The 21,464-nt window shown below is 41.6% G+C and overlaps 1 protein-coding gene across 1 annotated transcript in view; it reads left to right on the top strand.

Moving 5' to 3' along the window:
- Positions 1-19,734, top strand: part of ZNF462 (zinc finger protein 462) — a 127,466-nt gene extending 107,732 nt beyond the window's left edge. Inside the window, exons 10-13 of the mRNA XM_004677455.1 lie at positions 225-448; positions 13,943-14,075; positions 17,924-18,047; positions 19,051-19,734. Of these exons, the coding sequence (XP_004677512.1) occupies positions 225-448; positions 13,943-14,075; positions 17,924-18,047; positions 19,051-19,258 (689 nt within the window). The 3' untranslated portion in view covers positions 19,259-19,734. The remainder of the gene's footprint in view (positions 1-224; positions 449-13,942; positions 14,076-17,923; positions 18,048-19,050) is intronic.
- The last annotated feature ends 1,730 nt before the right edge of the window (positions 19,735-21,464 follow it).

The raw sequence follows: 21,464 nt of genomic DNA, 5'->3' as shown, positions 1-21,464 counted from the left end.
CCTGCCCCCACCAGTTACTTCAGGCATTCATTAACACCAAGAACTTCTGGTTTTCAAAGCATCTCCTAGTGTGGGAGAAATGTGTCAATAGGGGAGTGGAAGTACCCGTGATCCATGGGAAGCAGGAAAATCCAGTGGGCGAGTTCCTTCTACTATTCCAAAGTTAAAACATCTCTTTGCCATCAGTAAAATTTCCCATCTTTTCATTCACTTTGTTTCCACAGAAGAGCGAGTTGTCCCCATAGAAGTGTGCCGTTCCAAACTCTCCAAATACTTGCAGGGAGTAGTTTTCCGCTGTGATAAGTGTACCTTCACCTGCTCCAGTGACGAGAGCCTCCAGCAACACATAGAAAAGCACAATGAACTGAAACCTTACAAATGCCAGCTTTGCTACTACGAGACCAAGCACACCGAGGAACTGGACAGTCACCTTCGGGACGAGCATAAGGTACTTGCCTGGAACCACCTGCTTCTGGAAGGAGGGGCGGGAAGGGCCAGTCTGGGAGACAGGTGGTAGTCACATCCACTGTGTACAAGACTGGCATCAACTAAAATAATGTTCATAATAATGTGAGGTACAGGTTTTTTCTATTATAAAAGCAATATAAGCTCATTTTAGAAAATCGCAACAGATTGGTGGGGGGAAGGGACAGAAAAATCACCCATAACTCTACCATCCCAAATCCAACTACTTAACATTTTTAGCCTCCTCAAATTTTCCTCTGTAGTTTTCCATCTTTTCATTCACTTTGTTTCCACAAGAGTAGTTGTCCCCGTTGAAGTGTGCCGTCCCATAATTTTAATGGTGCACTGCACAAATAGTATATCGACTCTTCTTGTTTCTGTAACTTAACATCCTGACAGGGCTTTATTTCCATATTTTAAATGTATTATCACAAAGCTTAGCAAACATTTTCTCTAACGGGCTAGATAATAAATATTTTCAACTTCGTGAGCCAGATGGTCTCAGTGGTTACTGCTGGGGCCCACCACTGTGGCAAGAAAACAGCTATAGACAATACATAATGAGTGTGTATGGCCGTGTGCCAATAAAACTTTATTTACAATAATCAGCAACAGGCCGAGGACCCACAGTTGCCAACAACCAGATCCTGTCAGCTGACTGGTGTCTCTCGATAGCATAGGTAGTTCCAATATACTTCTGATGACAAAGGTTTTCCAAGGCATCACTGTGAGTGTCTAGCACTTTAAGGGCTTTAAGTATATGTTTGACTTAGGAAGAGGGATTGATAAAGAACAGATTCATAGAGGACATAAAATAAGGAATTTGTGGGGGGAAAGTCTTATCCAAAGGATGACTGATGAGGGTGAAGTCTTCCTGGAGGACTTCCTCACTTCCCCTATGGCTTATTTGGCACATTAGAAACTGAGACAATCATTTCTGGCTTTGTGTATTGTTCATAGTGCAGCAATGGGGGGCGGGATGGGTATGATTAGTATTTGTTTTATGAAAAGAGCCTATTGAAATATTTTCTAATTAACCAACAGATCCAAAACATCTAGTGTTTACTTAAAGCACAATGAGAAGCACTTTCGATATTGTTCCCTTTTTCCTTGTTTCCATATTCTCATCAGCAGAAATACAACTCTTTATTCTGACCATATCAACCCATGTTATAAAGATTTTTGCACTGAATTACTTACACCCAAAGTTTAGAATTTTTCTGTGGGGTATTGAGAGAGGAGGTGCCCCACAGCGTGAAAGTTTTATGGTAACTTTTCTGCTCTGGAATACATTTTTCTAATGTGGCTGCCCAGAAATGAAAACAGAGAAGAGAAGCCTGAATTACCTCACATAAAAACTATAATAACCTCTCTTATTCAAACTTCCTGGGTATTTCTGCCCCCAAACTCAAAAGAAATCACTCATCCATTTCAGACCAAGTTTTCTACATTTATGCACGTGTATCTTATTTACATAACTACCTCAGATCTTTTGATTATTGTGTTCAAGCCTTCAGGCTGATATTTGGGGACCCAGCTAGCCACCGAGATAATTCTTCCCCAGTTACTGCATAGTAGCTTGTGAGTTGCTGGCGAGATCCAGGAAGAGTAAAAGCCATACCAGATGTGGAACCAGAGGCTTCCGGAGCAGAGCGGAAAGCTGGGGCTTCGAGGATATTGATCAGGGAAATGGGTCACTCAGGGAAACAGGGGCCCAGTTTCAAGCTTTCAGAGCCAAACGGGCCTTGGTTTAAATCTTGTCTCCACCATTTGTGGTACACCTTCAGTGAGTTACTTAAATTTCTGTGTCTGCTTTCTGATTTGTAAATGAAAATCGTTAACACCTTTTCAGAAATTTTTAAGTGGACTCCTGGTGTTCCCCACATTGACATCCACTGTGTTCATTCCTCATCCTACTGGTGAATAGAACTGTCCTCAAGTGTAACAGTTACACCTACCAGAAAGCTGTTCGGTTCTTAAAATCCTAAAATAGAAAACCACTGCTGAAACCTATTTTTTTTTATAGAACCTTTGGTGTTAGATTGTCACTATCCTGGGCTGTGCTCTTTCAGTTTACTCTTCCCCATGGTTGACCAGCTTATTAAGTCCAGTGAGCACCTAATTGAGGCCAAAGAATTGCCACTTTCCCATGACAAATGGTTTTCTTCTTTGTCTCAATTGTTAAGTTTATGAGAATTGTGCTTATTACTGATAACAGTACCCCCTCCCATTTTCTGTTCCTTCTTTTCTAAATAATGAGTTCAAAATGCTGTTTGAATTTTTGAAATCATCATCTGAACACTATTTTATAAACAAAGATAGCAGTGCTGCTAAGACTGAATTTTTGATAAGCAGTGATAATTATGCATTAGTTTAAAAGGGTCATTCATCAGGGTGAAGGTTTTACAAAAGTCTGATCTCAGCATTCATGTCAATGTATAACGTGCTAAAGAGAAGTTTGCTGATTTAGATACAAAGGCTAGAGACAGTAAGACAAGAATAAGAAATTAAAAGCATAAAAATTGGAAAGGAAGAAATGAAACTATAGTTGCAGAAAATGGGACCTTTGTAGTTAGAAAATCCTAAGCAATCTAGAGAAACTACTAGAATCTTAGTTTAGCAATCTGAATCAATATACAGAAATCAGCTACATTTCTGTCTATAGTTATGTACAACCTGAAAATGTAATCAGATCAGTTCCATCTATAAGATAAGAACTTTAATATAAGAACTGTGAGACCTTAAATTGTAAAATTGTAAAAAAAACTGTGAAATTAAAAACTGTAAAATACTGTTGAGAGAAATAATGTGTTATATATATATATAGTGTATAGTGCATATATAATGTAATATATATAGCTATTGTGTATAATAATAGCTCTAGTATTAGTAACTCTTCTCAAATTGACCTACAGATTCAACATAATCTCAGTAGGCTTTTTTCTTTGGTAGAAATTGACAAGCTTATACTAACTTTATATGAAAACACAAAGAACCTAGATTAACCTAAACAGTAGTAAAAGAACAAAGTTGGAGGACTTATGTGTCCTGATTTCAGAACTTACTATAAAGCTGAATAATCAAGAGTTTGGTGTTGGCCTGAGGATAGATGTGTGCCTCTGTGGCACAGAAGACCAAGTCCAGAAATAAATCCTCATTGATGTAGTCAGTTGATTTTCATCCCAGGAGCCAACGTAATTAGGAAAGGATTTTTCTTAAACAAATGATGCTGGAGCAATTAGATTCCTGTATGCATAATGATGATCCTGACCCTTACCTCATCCCCAACACAAAAAATTAAATAAAAGTACATCATAAATACAAATGAATGAGCTAAACCTATAAAACTTCTAGAAAAGTAATAAAGCTTTTCTTGGGTAAGGTAACATTTTCTTAGAGATGGGCCTGAAAAGGAAAAAAGAAATCATTAAATTAGATGTCATCAAAATTAACTCTTTGCTCTTAGAAGACACTATTAGAAAGTGAAAAGACAAGCAACCGATTGGATGCAAATATTAACAGTTATTATCTAAATGAAAAGTTTTAACTAAAATATATAAAGAACTTTTACAATTCAGTAAGAAGATGGAAAACAACAACAAAAAAATTAGAATAGACACTTTACAAAGATGTACAGATTGCAAATGATAGCTGAAAAGACGCTAAGTAATGCTCAGGAAAGACATGCAAATTAAAGCCACAATAACGTAGCACAACTACCCAATATAGTGGCTCAAATTTAAAAAACAATAGCATTACAATTGAGATGGGAAAGGGCACAAAATCATGTAAAAATAAACTACTCTATTAAAAAAAAAAGATAGTACCAAAGTGTTCGTCAAAATGGGGAGAAACTGGAAGTCTCATGCCGTGTGTTTGGAATGCAAAATGGCATGTCCACTTTGGAATATTTTGGTGATTTCTTTGAGAATTAACAGACACTGACCACCCCTCCGGCAGCTTTCTCCCACATAGTGTGAGTGGCTAACCAAAATGGAACCGAGTGGAATCCTACTCATCAGTGAAAGGAAATAAGCTACTGATCGGTGCAGCAGCAGGGATCCATCTCAGAAACCTCACTCTAAGTGGACAGAAGCCGCACACAGCAGACATTTAGTGTATGATTCCTTCTGTGAGATCTCCGGAAAAGGCAAAATAATAAAGACAAAGCAGATCAGAGGTTGGTTGGGGCTGGAGGTTCAGGCATGGAGTGTAGACAGTATGCGGGAACTCTGGAGTGATAGAAGAACTGTTCCAACGAGATGGTGGTGAGGGTTGCACACATGCACAAATGTGTAAAAAGTCATTGAACTATTGACTTGAAATAGCTATGAAAACTATACTTCATTACCCAAAAGATCAAAGTTTTCCAGCACCTGACATACAGTTGGTCCTCAATAAATGTTACTTTCTCTGCCCTCAAGATAGTTGAGCCTGGGAACAGGGCCACAAAATGTTCATGATTTACATTAACCTACAAACTGCCAGAATTAAGATGTGGAATAGCCTTCAGAGTTGGTTTTAAGCTAGTGTTTACAATTTTTTTTTTCCCCTAGTAAAACTATGTTGTGGGCATTAATCATTACATTCTTCTACAAATAGCTCTAGGTAAATTTGTAGGTGAAAAGAATCCGGAGAAGGAGCTATAAGACACTACTAGAATGTGTTTTTAGTCCTTGGGTTATATTAAACTGAGATGGACATTCAAAACTGGACCCCAGGATTCTTCCTGCAAATTTGTAAACCTCAGGAATGTCCCCAGAGATGTCATACTGTGTCACTGGACAAAATGCTGGTGACAGCAGAAAGGGTCCTTGAAGTCAAATACACTATTCCATTTGAGAACAAAATTCTCGGGTGCACAGATCTTGTATAGCATCAAAAGCCAAGATAAAATAAAAAACAGACTGCCATCTGTACCCCCAGTTTTTTAGATGACACTGAGTATCATGTTTCCCTAGAATTTTATCTTTGTGCCAGGAATCACTTGTACTCACTGAGAATCTAAAGTAAACTGCAGGCTATTTGAATTATTTTTCTCTTCCAGTTCCCTCGGTCTCATAAGGTAGACTCTTATTCTCTTAATTTTCTCTCTCCCACCTTCCATTTCTTGCTACTTCTCTTCTTTCTCCTCTCCTCCTCCCCTCTCTCCTCTCACTCTCACATACATACATGTATAAAATGAAATCATACATTTCATTTTGTGCTGTTTATTAGCAGTGGTGAAAGATGAAGACTTAACATTTCTAGAAATCTTCAAGTTATGGGGGGAAAAACCAAACACATGCCTGGCATTTAAAAACACATACTTTCTTTTTGAACAAAATTTAAGTATATGCAATACCTTGTTAAAGTTCTTTATGGTCCTGAAGTCTCTGCTAGCTTAAGGAAACACAAAAATATATAATCTGTAACTTGGTTTGCTCGTAAAATTGTCATGTTTGGTATATTAAATTTAGAAGGATAGTCTATTCAAGGCAATACACATTCACTAATTGAATTTACTTTGAAATGTTTTTAATTTTTTTATACAAATGGAGCCTCGGGCAACTGAACTCTAAGGAACTCATGTCACTTACTTTTGCCAATTTGGGAGAAATTGCAGAAAAGTAAGTTCAGCAGGAATCACCCACATTTTAGTTATTTCATTCAGATTGCTAAGCACTTTACACTGGTGGAATTGACAGGGGCAGTAAAGTCACATGAAAACATTTGTTTCCAGCAAAGGAGAGGAGAACAAGTAAAACAAAAAAAGAGAAATTTACCCCCATTCCAAATCTCTCTCTCTCACACACACACAAGCACACAAATATTTTGGCCACTTTTTTTTTTTTTTCTTAATTGAATTGAATTACTGAGCTAAGTGCTAGCATTTTAGCTTCGTTGCTCCCAGGATGTTGGCAAAGTAAAGGTTCCTCTACCAAACCCAGGTCATTTCATCTCTGCTTTTCTTCGTGTTAATTTTGCTTCCTGGTTTGTCAGCCTCCGACTCATTTCTTTTATGTTTTTTGGCCAGAGGCAGGAATTATAAGTAGCTGAGAAGAGATGAAACTGTTTATCAGAGGCACATGCCTGGCAGAACCTCAGGCAGTATCACACAGGTAGACAACTGAAGGTGTTCTTTGCCTGCAACCTTTGAAAGTATCCTCTGACTCCCAGCTAACAAGCATGGACCGTTCCTGCTTCCAGCCTTCCTCTGGACTTCCCTTCGTCTCTACTCAGGCACACCGGGCACTAAACCAGTCTCGCCACTGGATGCACCGTCCTTAAAATAAAACCAGAATCTACTGTGGTGCCCACATACAGTGCAGATTGTTGCTTCAGTCCACAAATTGAAGTCACTTTACAAGTAGGAAAGTTCTAGGAGCCGGTTAGTTCAAAAAGCAAAATCTGGTGGCGCAGCAGCATCTTGGCCTCTGGATTTCCAGTCCAGGAGCTTGGCAACAGCTCAGTCAGGCAGCAGCAAAGTTCTTTGGGTTTCTTTATTTTTATTATTTTTTTAAAGATGTATTTATGCATACAGAACTGGGTATAGGCCAGAGGTGCAGGGGATGATCAGATTCACCAGAGAGAGTGGGGAGCAGAACAGGCTGACTGATGAACTACACTGCTGAGGGGAGCAGCAGGGAGACAGGAGAGGGCTGCTGTGCCGTGTGGGTCACCTCCCTGGCCGGGGATTGAACTCGTGCTGTAGTGGCATCAGATAGTTTGATAGTGCTGTGCTTTTATCCCATTGTGCCACCAGGGAGGGCCCTCTTTGGGTTCTTAGCGATGCCTTTTACTTGGTTTTCTTGGGTACCGGTGACTGGAGGTACGTGGCGTTTCTCAAAATTGCACCAATTTTGTCTAGGCTCTTGCTAAGTGAGGCCTGGAGGAAGCGTGTTTTCTGATTCTGAGGAGTCAGTGATTTTTAAAGGCAAGAAATGTTCTCCTTGACTGTCCCATGCCCTTCTGGTTACTTGACCCCCCCCCCCTTTATTCCTACTGTTCTTAGAAAGGTTTTTATTTTGAGGAACAATTCTCGAAAGATTCCATTGTTGTATCCCACTAAATGCTGCAGCAGAACATGTTGTCACAGTGCATTTTTCCTCCTCTTCTTATGTTCAGCCAGTCTACCAAGGGTGAATTTTACATATTTTGTAAACAATTTTGCATTTCTACAAGTGATTTTTTTTTATGGGAAAAACAGAAGTTGTGCCATCTAAAATGATGTGCGTTCCAGCCCCGTTGTCTTATCTAAGTTCTGACTTCCTCCTCTACAGATATAGATGACCGTATACATCTTACAGAACGGCTGTAAGGGCTGACTGATAGTTGCAGAAAACAACAGGATTAATTATTAGCACATAATGAATATTTAGTAAGAACTGGAAAAAAAAACTTGTAGAAAATTTCTAGATTTATTCTTTCGTTAGCAAGCAAATTCATATCATGGGATGCAAACCTATGGCAGCATCATGAAGTTCTTTATACTTTATGATCTCCCATGGGTCTTTATGCTGCTGGTAAAAGCAGATACCATTTTTTTTAAAGATTTATTTATTTATTCGTACAGAACTGGGGTACAGACCAGAGATGCAGAGGGTGAGAGGATTCACCAGAGACAGAGCGGAGAGCAGAACAGGCAGATCGACGAAGTACACTGCTGAGGGGAGCAGCGGGCGGGTCAGGAGAGGTCTGCCGCGCCATGTGGATCTCCCCCAGGGCAGGCGGGGATCGAACTCATGAGGAAGTGGCTTTAGCTTCTTTGTGCTGTGCTCTCACCCTGTGCGCCACCACGGAAGGCCCAGCAGATAACATTTATCGTGTGTCAAACTACATGGCTGACCTTATACTCTGTGTTGGGCTTATAAAGCTACTTTAGAAATGGTTGCTGGCCCTTCCTGGTGGCTCAACAGGTTAGGGCGCAGCACTGCAAGCTGGCCACAGATGCATCAATGCGGGTTTGATCCCCAGCCTCAGACGTGACCCACATGGCACAGCAGCCCTCTTCCGTCTTGCCCTACCTCAGCAGTGTACTTTGTCGATCTGCCTGTTTGCTCCCCACTCTGTCTCTGGTGAATTCTCTCACCACCCCTGCACATCTGGCCTGCACCCCTGTCCTGTATGCATAGGTAAATAAAAATATATATATTTAAAGAAGAAGAGAAGAGTTTAAGACAAGCTTAAACAAAGACTCACAACCCAGCATGTTAAGTGCTTGATAAAAGTGTCTATAGAATAGGAGGGCAGCTTTGTGCAGAGCAATATGGCTTCACGGCTCATCTTCCAGAGAACCTCATACACTTGACTGAATAGCCTTTCGTGAAGCTTTTACAGAACTCTGATGGAAGTACCCTTCTCTGAGAAATCAAGATTTTTGCCTGCACCTTTGACCATCTTCCTTTAATAAATCGTTGCCGGTGCTTTCCTGAGCCTTCCTCCTACTGATTTCTCTCCTTCTTTCCCATTCTACTGGCAGAGATCTGCTGGATAAACCACCTGATTTGAAGTCAGGGGTTGGCAATCTCTGGCCCCTGGGCCAAATCCAGTACAGTGCCTGTTTTCATCTGGCCCACCAACTAAAAATGGTTTTGACATTTTTAAAAGGATGAAAAAAGCAAAGGATAATATTTCGTGACATATGAAATTCAAATTTCATAAATACAGTTTTATACATTTTAATTGGAATCTAGCCTTGCTCGTGCATTTACTATCTCTGTGGCTGCTTGCAAACTAGAGCAGCCATTGAGATAACGACACAGATTCCAGGTCCAGGAAGCCTAAAATATTTGCTTCTCTAGCCCCGTACAGAAAATTTGCCAGCCTGTGATGTAAGTCCTTTAAAATCTTCACAGACATTCTCAGTGTGTGACTGAAACAGACCTTCTGATGGAACAGGCAATTTTTCCATGTTGTTTGGTGTCACTTTTTCTAGAAATAAAAAGTTCACTCCGTCATTTTAACATGGACGATGATGTGAACATTTGATTAGGTGTCCCTATTACATGATAGAAATGTTAAAAGTTGGGAGGGGGAGCCCTCATTGGTATGGAACGCTGAAGAATTAAGTAGCATTTTCCCTCTCCTGATCACCCCACTAAATGCCTGCTAAGGCATCGGTAGACAAGAGGGTCCAACTTAATTGTTCCACGAACAGCAAGTTTATAGCTGTCTTTCCTCTAAGACTGAATTTGGACTCGCCACCCTAGGTTTACATGACTATGCGTGCGTAACTTGGTTAAATTTGTAAATCATAGAATATTTGCTTCCCTTTAGGATAAGCCTCAACTGTGGAGTTTTCAATCTAGGGACAGTTCTAAACCATTTTGTTGAATGGCTAAGAAATGGCAAACAAGAGAGATATGGTTGTTGGCTTATAATGACTTGCAGTGACCGTCCTAGAAACCAACCTAGAAATATATTGTAGATTCATTAAAAGCCATATCCTTTGATTTGGGCCCTATGATTTCACACCTGGAAATTAACCCATAGAATTAAAACCAAAAATGAAAGAAAGGTTTATATTTAGTAAGGTTTAGTATTACATGTTTAATGGTGAAAGGCCAGAAATAAGCAAAAGAGAAACTCAGATGGGAAGGGTTGAGCAAACTCCAATAAATCTACTTGATAAAATATATAGTGATTAAAATAGTATTTATATGGAGAATATAAATACACATATCATGCCAGGTGTAAAAAACAGTAGGATATTCACCTTGTAAATTTGAATATGATTATCAGAATATAAATAATTTTTATAGAGAGCAGGAATGTAGAAGTGCCATATTTGTTAACAGTTATCACGGGTATGTAGCTGGGCTTCAAGGAAGTTCTGTTTTCCAATTTTTGGGAGTGTTTATAGGAAAGAGAAGTATGTTAAATTAAAATGGAATTTCCCCAAGGCTTGGAGGTAAGAACAGGCCCTCTCTAATCTGGATACATACTGACCATGGCTATTTACCCATGAGGGAGCACCTGCCCTCATGAGTTTGCAGCTCTTGGGGGGAGAAGTGGCCATAGAAAATTCATTGCTGAGTGGTGTGAGCCATAAAAGGGGAGAGAGGTTGCTGAGGAAACTTGAAGCAACAAGATCGAACTGGGAGAAATTCAAAAGTCAGGCTGGGAGATGGAGGAGGCAAGCTTGAGAGGATTTCAGTTAGAGCAAATGGTGTAAGCAGAGGAAGCTTGGAATCAAGTGTATGGTGTATCCCAGGAGTCTCTGCAAGTTCAGGGGTGGGAGCAAAGGGGAGTTAGTCTGGAGAAAGTGGGCCAGGATAAGCTGATAGCCAACCGTGGGGATTTTTATCCCCAAGGCAAGCAGAGACTGACACGAACAGGTTGAAATTGGAAAAAATAAAAAAACACAAAAACTGCCCAGACCACACAAAAACTGCCCAGACCACACTGCACAAGAAGGGGCAAGAATGGATACTGGGAAAACAGCAAAGAGGGAGGGCGGGAGTTGCACTAATCCAGGTAAGAGCTGATAGCTCAAAAATGCAGCCAAGGGGCTTTCTTTTGTATTAAGATTGTGATTGGACCACTGATTTGGCGGTTTAAAATACAGAAAGAACCCAAGACTATCGGGAGTTTTATTTTAAACTCTTTTAATTACACAGCAAAAATTTTACTTTTAAATCTTTTAATTGCGTAGTAGAGTTTTTTTGAAACCTTCAGGACAAATACATCCTGGGCGAGCCCCTGATGAGTATCACATGGTGAAAATATCATTTACTATTTTAAAATTGTGCAAAGTCACAATGTTAACAGTTTTCTAGTGAAGGGATGATGATGATGATGATGATGATGATGATGATGATGATGATAGGGTGCTGGACAAATGGCAGGCCTCAACAAACCTGAGAAGGGTAGAAAAAATATCCCATCAGCAGGGATTTGTTGGCAAGCAGCGACTAGGGGCCTGGTGTGTAACAGGCGTTTGGAAGTCCCAATGAGTGAATGAATGGATGGATGAACACATACTACTAACAACTGGATTTAGAAAGATGTCTGAAGATTCTTTTTTGGTCTTGGTCTTTTTATTTGGTCATGGTTTTATTATTTTTGTGTCCTGGAAACTACCCACCTACACCTACAGCTCACTAGCTGACAAGAAGGTGGTCAGGAAAGGCTGTTGATCAACAATTGGTCCTTAAAAAATATGGTTCGTCACACAGATCTCAAAATTAGGCAAGTTGGAACTTTGCCTCCTTTTCCTGAAAAAACTGGCAACCCAGAAAGCTTGCATTTAAATATTTGTCATAAATGCTATTTGGTTAAAATGTAGAATTTGTGGCTAAACATAACCTCATAAATATGCATTTACAATGCTTAGTATGAGCTTTTCCAAAAGCCAAGATGGAGAAAGGCCATTTTCCCAGAAAGGGGAAGGAAACATTTAGGGGACTATAGTTTAAGGTACTAGCTGACCCCCCTCCCCTTTATGGTGAATATTGATGGCAATGACACATAATACCACTCAGAGTCTGGTGGTTAAGGCATCATACCCTGAGCTTGAAATCAGCTCCGCCTGATTGCAAAATTCATGCTCCTTTGCTTTTTTCTTTTATGTCATTAAAGTCAATAAAAATTCATCTTGGTGTGTGGGAATGGGACATGTAGCTAGCTCTCTAGTTATAGATCTAGTTAGATCTCTAGTTGTGGAAGGTGCCACTACTAAAGTCCCTTGGAGATTGTTGCTGTAATCTCCTAGAAGGAGGGAGAAATAATAAAGATTCTAAACTCCTCCTTCTCTCCGTCTATTCATTTTAAAATTCGTTGTAATGAGTTAAGCAAAAACTGGTCTTTTTAATGAGCAAGAATTAAGGTGGCTCAAAGCATCTTTTCCATTCTCAATGTCCAATTGTTTTCAAAGTTGGCTGATCTCAGGGGTTTTACTACAGTTTGGTCACTGTCTGATTTCTCTTGTTTGAAAAGAGGTGTTTTTTTTTTAAAGATTTATTTATTTATGTATACAGAACTGGGGTCCAGGCCAGAGGTGCAGGGGTGAGGAGAGGATTCACCAGAGACAGAGTGGGGAGCAGAACAGGCAGATGGATGAAGTACACTGCTGAGGGGAGCAGCAGGAGGGACAGGAGAGGTCTGCCACACCATGTGGGTCACCTCCTTGGCTGGGGACTGAACCTGTGCTGTAGTGGCTGAGGAGACCTTCATAGCACTGTACTTTAACCCGTGGCACCACAGAGAGGCCCTGAAAAGAGCTTTTATCCTGAGTTTGTATCCTCCTCCTAAGTGCTGCCTCCTTCCTGCATGACTTGTTGGGGTGAATCTCAGCCTTGTCACAGGACTGTCTGTGGGCCCTGAGACTCCAAGCCTCTCTCGGTGTCTGTCAATTGACAGTGATGCACCCATCTGCCCGGCATATGGAATTGGTGGTGCTCAGCAAATCTTTGTTCCAGTCTGGTACCAGAGAATATTTGTGGATTGTTTTGTAAATTCTGCCTTTCCTCTCTTGTGCCCTCATTACGCTCCATCTCTTGCCTTGGAATTTAATTAATGATGTCTATCTTCCCTCCTCAACCAAACTATGAGCCTCTGGGGGCCAGAGCCAGGTCTCATTCGTCCTGGCGGGTTCCTCCCCTGGTCCCTGGCAGGGAGAGAACAGCAGCTCACACACAGGACTCAGTCAGTTTATTGGCCTGAGTCTTGTTGGCTGAGCTCACCTGTCAGTCCTGATAATTCTGTGCATGCACCTGAGGAGGTTCTGAAAATCGATTAATGAAGAAGGTCAAGTTTATGCTGCTATTGACAGGAGTTCCCCAAGCAGTATCATTGCAAGGATTTCTTAGTGTGGATTTTTCTTTCCCTTGGATGAAATGTTTAAGAAATTTTGGATTCCTACATTGTTCTAACCACATACTATATAAATAAAAATCAGCCCTAGTTAACACTTTTTTAAGAGGTTTATTTAAGGGTTCGTCATCTCATTTTTTTCTCGGGTGATCCCAGCTTTGATAAATAGGCTGTGGTCAGCTTCATAAACAGTGGCACCACAAGCAGTAATAACATCGCCTCCGTTTACACTGAGTTTCAGAATGGACTTCCCGCAGCCCTCCGGTTGATAGAATCTTGGTGGGAAAGGTTGTGACTCTTACTGATGGTTTTAGAACATTCACAGAACCTCTCCACCTCCGCAAGGGTTGGAAACTAGGTAGTTAACAAAAGCTACACCTTTGAGTTCAACTCATAAAATGTTTACTGGAGACCTACTCTATACCCCAGGTGTCATGATTCTTTTGATGTCCTGCTGGCAGACCTCACCTTTCTTGGTAAGAAAAGTCCAGTGTTGACACTCCCACTGCAGATGGTAGAACGTGGGAGCAAAGGATGGATTCCCCCACTCCCCCCCCAAAAGAATCAACATGAAGAAATCAATTCATTGGCACTAAAAAAACACCTTCTAGGAAAATGGGCTCTCCCCCAGGAAAAGCCCCCTCTGGTCCATCATTGCATCCTTCTTTGGGGCCTTTTTCAGGTAAGCCGTAACTTTGAGCTGGTTGGACGGGTGAACTTGGATCAACTGGAACAGATGAAGGAGAAGATGGAGAGTTCCAGCAGTGATGATGAGGACAAGGAAGAAGAAATGAGCAGCAAGGCTGATGACAGAGGTTAGTCTCATCCCTGCCCTCTGCACCCCAGATGGTATCCAGTATGTCCGTGGTGAGGCAGACGGGTGGCAGAAGGTTGCTGTAGAGGAACAGAAGGAATGATCCTTCTTAGTTAAGTAGCAGAACAGACTGACTGAAGAAACATGTCAGGGGCCATCTTAGTAAACTTTTACCAACTCTAGAAACACCAGAGAAAGAGACATTTTCTCCTTTTATTTCATCGAAGATATGCATTTCCATGATGCCGAGTTGGGTTTCTAGAGTATTGTGGAAATCCCAGTATTGTGCATATAAAGGAGTTTAAGTTAGGATATGTTACCTTAGTTACTGCAAATTATCAAAAACACATGGATGGCATAAACATGAGAAATAAACTTACAGATTTCATCCCAGTGAAGAGAAGAATGCTATTACCTCCCATTGTGAAGCATCATTATGTGCCGGGCCCAGTGTCGGTGGTTTTCATATGAGCATTTTTTCTTTAATCATATTTAAAGTAGACGGCTCTGCAATTGTCCTGCCTGGATTTGAATCCCAGTTCTGCTACTTAGTGTCTTTATGACCTTGGGTAAATTATTCTATCCCCTTGCATAGTCATCACGCGTAAAGTAATAATAATAACAACGACAATAATAATAAATCACCTACCTCCTAGGGTTGCTGTAAAACTTAAGTGAAATAATACACAGGGCATTAGCCCAGTTGCTGGAATATAGTAACTACCTATAATAACCCTGCAATATAGGTGGGGTTATCATCATCTTATAATCAGGGAAATAAAAACCCAGCAAATTTAGTTCATTCATTCAAAGTAAAACAAAACACTGAAGTCTTCTGCTTCCAAAGGCAAGATCTCTTTTCTACTATTTGCCATTTCCTTTGGGCAATGGATTGTCCTTCAATGAATTCTACCATGAGCCACTTTTGCAGAATATCCTTGTGTTTCCTAAGTCAGAGAGCCTAAGAAAGCTCATGTAGTGGCGTTTTCTTCCAGTTCTTGTCCCCACTGTCACCCCCGCCTTGATGCCACAGCAGGAGAACACAGGTTACATAGTGAGGGTCCAGTGTACCCGCTGGACCCCTGACCAAGAAGACAGCAGGGCCACAGGGAAGGTATACCCGCGCTTCGGCAAACCCCTGTGCTCACACTCAGACAAGCCAGTGGGCACGGGAACCATCACACCTGGTGGGTTGACTGCTCTTGAGAAGTCACAGCTTCTAGTAAAAGGAGTTGTGCTAGCCCATCCTGGACCTGACGAGCATGGTTTTAAATTTTCACTTTTTTCTCTTTCTTCATGTTTCACAGATAGGGTCCTTTAACGACTGTTGCCAGAGTTCTCTGTAAGAGGATGCTCTTGACAGAGGGTCTTTGGCCTCCTTTTACTGCCTGGTGCTCTCTGCTCTGCTTTTCCTCTTTGGCAATATTCCTCATAGCTAGAAGGACGCTTTAATCATGAAAGCAGAGCACTCTTGGTTTTAGAAACTAAGAGCATGGCAGAGGCAAAGAAGGACCTCTTTCGTCCTCCCTTTTCCTGTGACTTATTCAAAACAGAAGCAGAGAAATTTAGAAGAAAAACAGCCGCTGTCAGATATCGTGGGCCACCGGGCAGGTTTTCCTGCCTGCCACTCATGTCAAGCAGCCCCAGGGCATCAGACCAGCTCAGTCAGACCAGACAGGACATCCCAGTGGCCGAGCTCCTCTCACTGGGAAGTACAGAATCCACATTCATGAGCCTGAACCCCAGGGGAAGGAAAAAGTCTTGGAGTGGAGAAGCATTTGTTCCTCCCTCACAGGGTGGGGGTTTACATGAGTCTCTTCTAGTAATATGAATAGGAATTAGAAGCCTAAATCTTCCCGTCCCCCTCTCAATCCTTGAAATAACAGCCTCCTTTGTCTCATCTCCTTTGAATAGACCAAGAATCAATTTTCCACCATCTAGGTATATTCTTGCCAACAAGAAGAAACGGCACACAATAGCCTCCGGGTGTTTTTGCCAGACGGTCTGTCTTCTTAGGAGTAGGGAGCAGGAGGTGGCTTTAGCACAGCTCTCCGGCTGATGGGGAGCTATTTGATGTGTGACAGGTAATGATTGGCCTCCTCCTTTGAGGATGAAACAGCGTGAGCCATTGGAAAGAATAGATGACTGGTTTCATGTTTCCTAAGGGTAAAGGAGCGAATGTGCCAGGAGCATGCCCTCCTTGGTGAAACAGATTCCCATCAGGCACGCTCCCTCATTCCTGGGGCTCCTGGCTTCACCGCCACCCCATCCCCAACACAACATCCCTTCCCAACACAGAAAGCTGGAGAGAGGTCTGACCCATGCCACTGCTGGTCCTGCCTAGGAAGCTCAGAGGGAATTTGAAAGAGGAGAAACCAGGCATGAAGAAATCAAAATGAAGCCAAATTGAAGCCTCCCCACCCCCTCTCATTATGCAGCTGGGAGGAGTCAGGAAGGCATTCTGTTGATTTCTTGCCCAAGATAATCCCTGCTAAGGAATTAATGCGCAGAGCAGATGGTGCTGTCTCATTTCCAATGAAAAGAATCAAGGAAGATAGTCTGTGCAATTATTTTTAATGGCTTGTGTGGTGATCTTCTTAATTTGTGAGAAAATGTTTCATCTTTTGTTAAAACTGGTCCCATTCACTTAGCTTTTTGTGCTGAAGATTAAGGCAGCACAGAGACACCTATCCTGTTAACGTCATCCTGAGGCTTTTATTAGGTGGAGTATTTCAAACAGGAGGCATCTTCCTGTAACATCTCGTACGTACAGGCAAACAGTGCTGAGATTCGTAGGGATGACAAACATCTCCCTGTGCGCGGCCCTCACTTTGCACCGTGGCTGCAGAACCGTGTAGGTCCTGCTGTTTATTACCCACAGGAAGATTTGGTCCTCCTGGTATAATGAAAGACATATGGGCTGGGGACTCAGGATAACACAAAGGCCGTATAAACCCTCATCGTGGAGTTTGCCAGGAGGAGTGCCCTGTAAACAATTAGCTAGCCAATCCATATTTAGCAGACACCTAGCATGTGCCCAGAACCGCAGATGACACAAAACGACAGTCAGTATTTGCTTTATAGAATGGACGTGTCCACAAAAGTCGCATGTCCCTACATCATGGGAACATCACTGACTGAAGGGTAGCTATCAGTCTGGCTAGGATTCCTCTCTATCTGAGGATGGCTTTCACATCCTGGCACCACCCCCCCCCCCACCCCCATCCCTCCACCCCACCCCCACTCCCTGCTAAGACACTAGGTGCTCATGGATCTCATTCAGCGCGCCCAGCGCACCAGGCAGTCACCCTGGGAGGTGTTGATTATGATATCCGAGACAGATGACCGGAGCTGGAGTCTCCCCCTTCCCGGGAATGAGTCGAAACCCTGTGGTATATTAGGCATAATTGGTCGTGCTTTCTGTCTTCTGGCTATTCTTTTTAGCGAGCAAAGGTAAACCTGTGTCAAATAGAAAATGAAAAGGTGCTAAACTGTGAGGCACTGATAGGGAAAATCACAGAAGGGAGGGATTAGGTAGAGAAGAAAAGTGCTGAACCACCTTTGCAGTGGGCAGACAGGGTTCTTCTGGCAGGAAAAACCCAGACTCCTTGCAATGGATGCAGCTGGGTGTTGAGGAGTATTGGGAAAGCATGGGACATGGGGACCAGGGCCAGTTCTGAGCGCTACTCAAAAAATACGCGTAGGGGAGTAGAAACAAATGGAAGGGTGTAGAAGCTGCCTTCACCAATGGCTTTGCGTGAAGGTGGGTGAGGGGGTTTCCTAATGACTGTAGACTTCTTTTCTGACTCCCTCAGCACTCATGTGGCTTGTCTGCTTTTTTCCCTGTAGATCTGATGCGATATTCAGACCATGGGGCTCCGATGAACACTGAGAAGCGTTTTCCATGTGAATTTTGTGGACGGGCTTTTTCCCAGGGCTCTGAGTGGGAAAGGCATGTGCTGAGACACGGCATGTAAGTGGCGCCTTCACCCGAAGTATGAGGCAGCAGGGAGACCAGGTTCTTGTCTTGGTTTCCCTGATTATACACAGGGCCTGTATCTCCCATTTCTGGGAGGAGAGGCAGTTGTAAGGAGCTGGGTGTCTCCTGTTCTGTTAAATTTTATGATAGCACTCAGATTTAAGTTACACGAGGAGCCCATTTGGTGAGTGACAGGTCCTGCTCAAGTCCTTGCATGGTATCCCTTCAGCTTTCATTAGCCTGGCATTCTCTCCAGCGTGTGGATTGGTTCAGAAAATCAGAAGTTCCTGCCTCTGATAACTCATTTCCTGAGTGGCTTTGAGCACACCCCCCAACCCCACCCCTGACCCCACACACAAACCTGCTTTAGAGCTCTGCCCTTGGCTGAGCCAGCTTCTGCCTGCCTCCCAGGTAGGTGGGGGCACATCTGTAAACTACTCACAAGATCCTTGAACATGCAGCCATCCCCTGGAGAGAGTACTTGGGAGAGAGTAGGAGTTGGTCCTTTCCCTGAAGTGTCTAAACTCCAGAGACTATGAGCTGCCCATGGATTCCATCTTCAGGTATTTGTTTTGTGTTTGTTTCACCACTTTTGTTTCTAGACCTGGCCATTTGCTCTTTAACACCTGAGCTGCTCTTTGAGTCATAAGAATAGCCAGCCTCCAGCCTCCCAGCTTCCCCTGCTGACTTTGCACATAAGACAAATCTTGTTAATCACACATATGATCTGGTAGAAGAGAGGACATAAAGCCATTATCATAACCTGGAAACAAAGTGGTGTCATCAAAACACAGTGGAATGATGAATACATGTGTAGGTTGGAATAAGATTCAGGGGTACCAAGAACACATGGCTGAAACATAACCTGTGGCCAAGATCCATCATGATTTGTTTAACCCCGAAGACCCTAGAGTCAGAGAAGAAAATACAAATGTCTTTTGTGTTTCAGTAGAAAAATATGTCTACTCATCCTTGTCTACCATAAATGTTTTGCCAGGGCATTGAATGACACCAACCAGGTGAACAGAGAGGAAATCCACCTGAAAGAGAGCGTGGAGGACAGTATTAAGATGCCCTCTATTGAGGAAAAAGAAGATGACGAGGCAATTGGGATAGACTTTTCCCTAAAGAATGAAACAGTAGCCATCTGTGTAGTGGCTGCTGACAAAGCTCTCCTGGAGAATGCAGAGGCCAAAAACGAATAAGCGTTTGGTGAAATTCTGAATCAAACCTTACTTGAACCGTGATGAAAAAGTGGGAGGGCCAGCTTGGGCTGAGAAGGGGGGGTCAGAAAAGAGAAGACAGAAAAAAGCTGCTTTTTAGGACTGAACAATCTATTTTCAAAGCACTGGTACCTGTGTGAGTGAGTATGTAAATTAAAGTTATTTAAATGGTTGGAATATGTGGCTCTTTTCCATCACTACACCTTTTCTTCCGGATCTGCATCATGAAGTTTCACTGGTGGCAGAATATGGAAGCCCTTCCTGTGCGCCGGTGCGCTCTGTGGTGGTCTTGGACTGATGCAAAACAGACGCTCCGTGCAGGAGAAGACTTCTCTTAGGGGAACAACTTTTTGACGCACAACTTTCGGTGCGTTTTTCTAGTTTTAATACCTTAAGCTTTTTCAAGACCTAACTGCAGCCGCTTTGGGAAAAAACAAAACGGAAAACAAAAAAAAAACTGCTTTGCATAAAACAGTCACCTGTTTCCTAGTACCTCAAACTTAACCAAGGGAATTCTCTGCATTGTCAGTACTACCTGTCGTCGTCGTGGTTAAAATGTAGAGAGAACTGCTGGGCAAGATGGTGAATGGAGAAAAAAAAAAAGAGTTTTAAAGAAAGGAACACAAATTGTGCTTAAAATCCCCACGAGGGTTTTATTTCTTAAAATACTGTGATTTTTTTAATTATTTTAGTAAAAAACAAAACAAAAAAAAGAAACAGACTTTAATTATTAGCTAACTGTTTGTGAATTGTCATCCTTTATTCCAGGTAAGCTGTTTATTAGTGTTCAACTATAATTTAGAATTTGGTAGATTCATGTGAGCTAATTTTAAGGTGACTGTGGAGTTTTTGTTTGCCACATGTTTATTTTCTATCAATTTGAGTGTTACAAACACAGCACAATTCAGTTTTTCATATAAATTGTTTTTTGTGTGTGTGTTGTTTTTGTTTTCATTTGGGGGCAAGGGAGATTTAGTTTTTTTGTGAATAGGAATGTTTTTATTTTAAACATGGAAATAACAAAGAAGTTAACTTTTTTTTTTATTATTTAACTAAAGAACCAAACTTTTCGGCACAGCTATGCAGCTTGTGGACCAGATGAGGAAGTCCTCTTCACCCTTTTGTTGCTTGTCAAATTAACCCATTATCCGTCTCACACAATAATTTCTGTTAGGATGGGCTGACTTTTGTGTGTGAATTTTAAATCTGTGTTCTGTTTTGTTTGCATTGTGTTGGGGGAGGGGTTTCTCATTTATCTGGGGGACAAAGGGATGTGCAAGGATCCCATCCCTTTGGTGAGCGTGGACAAGAAATACTTATATCCTACAAGGAGCCTGGAGAACTACTTTTTTTTTTTTTTTTTTTTTTTAAATCTAGCTGCCAGCTGCTCTGTTTCCCCATATTAACTTTTTCAGGAGGAAGCCGCTTAGACTAAATCTGAGTCTACATTTATAATATGTTCTGATGGTGAACAAAAGGTTTCGTTCCAAAAAGTAGTAAAGAACTTTCCTTGAAACCTAGGTTTTAGAAGCCTGTGTGTGTGTGTATGTGTGTGAGTGTGTGTGTGAGTGTGTGTGTGAGTCCTTTGGTTTTCATGTTTTGTTTTGTTTTGTTTTTGTTTTTTTAACTTGGAGGGTTGAGGGAGGGGGAGGGAAGGAAGGGAAGGGAATTACTGAGATGACAGTGTCCCACACAGCTTCAAATAAAATCCATGGAAAGGTAGTGCATTTGTGGAATAAGTGCTTACTTGAAAAGCATGTTCTTCTTTTATTTTCTTGCTGTTATGAATCTTTATTCATAGGGCATTTATTTTTAATTTAATTTTTTTTTTTTTAGGGAGGGGGGCCATCATGTGGAAACCAGAAAATGGGGAAACTGTGAACTATCTAAACAAAGATTCATTTTGTGTCTATCTTTGTTTTTAATTGGCCTCATTTCAAATGTATTTAACAGTTCCATACCTGGATTGGGTGTTTGTAATGGTTACCCAAAACAAACAAAAAAAAGAAAAAGGAAAAAAAGAAAATAATTGTGACATGCTTTTATCACTACTTTATTTTTCAAATAACATGTAAATATTGTAATCCATTGGATTTTGTTTTGCTAACCTGTTAATAAAAATATGGGACCATTATCCTTTTAACAAGGCTAGAATGTCATTTTTTTTCTTTTTTTCAAACATATACCT

This window comes from Condylura cristata, unplaced genomic scaffold (assembly GCF_000260355.1).
Source record: "Condylura cristata isolate star-nosed mole 26May11 unplaced genomic scaffold, ConCri1.0 scaffold00006, whole genome shotgun sequence".
Classification (NCBI taxonomy): domain Eukaryota; kingdom Metazoa; phylum Chordata; class Mammalia; order Eulipotyphla; family Talpidae; genus Condylura; species Condylura cristata.
This window is presented reverse-complemented; position numbering and strand designations above follow the sequence as displayed.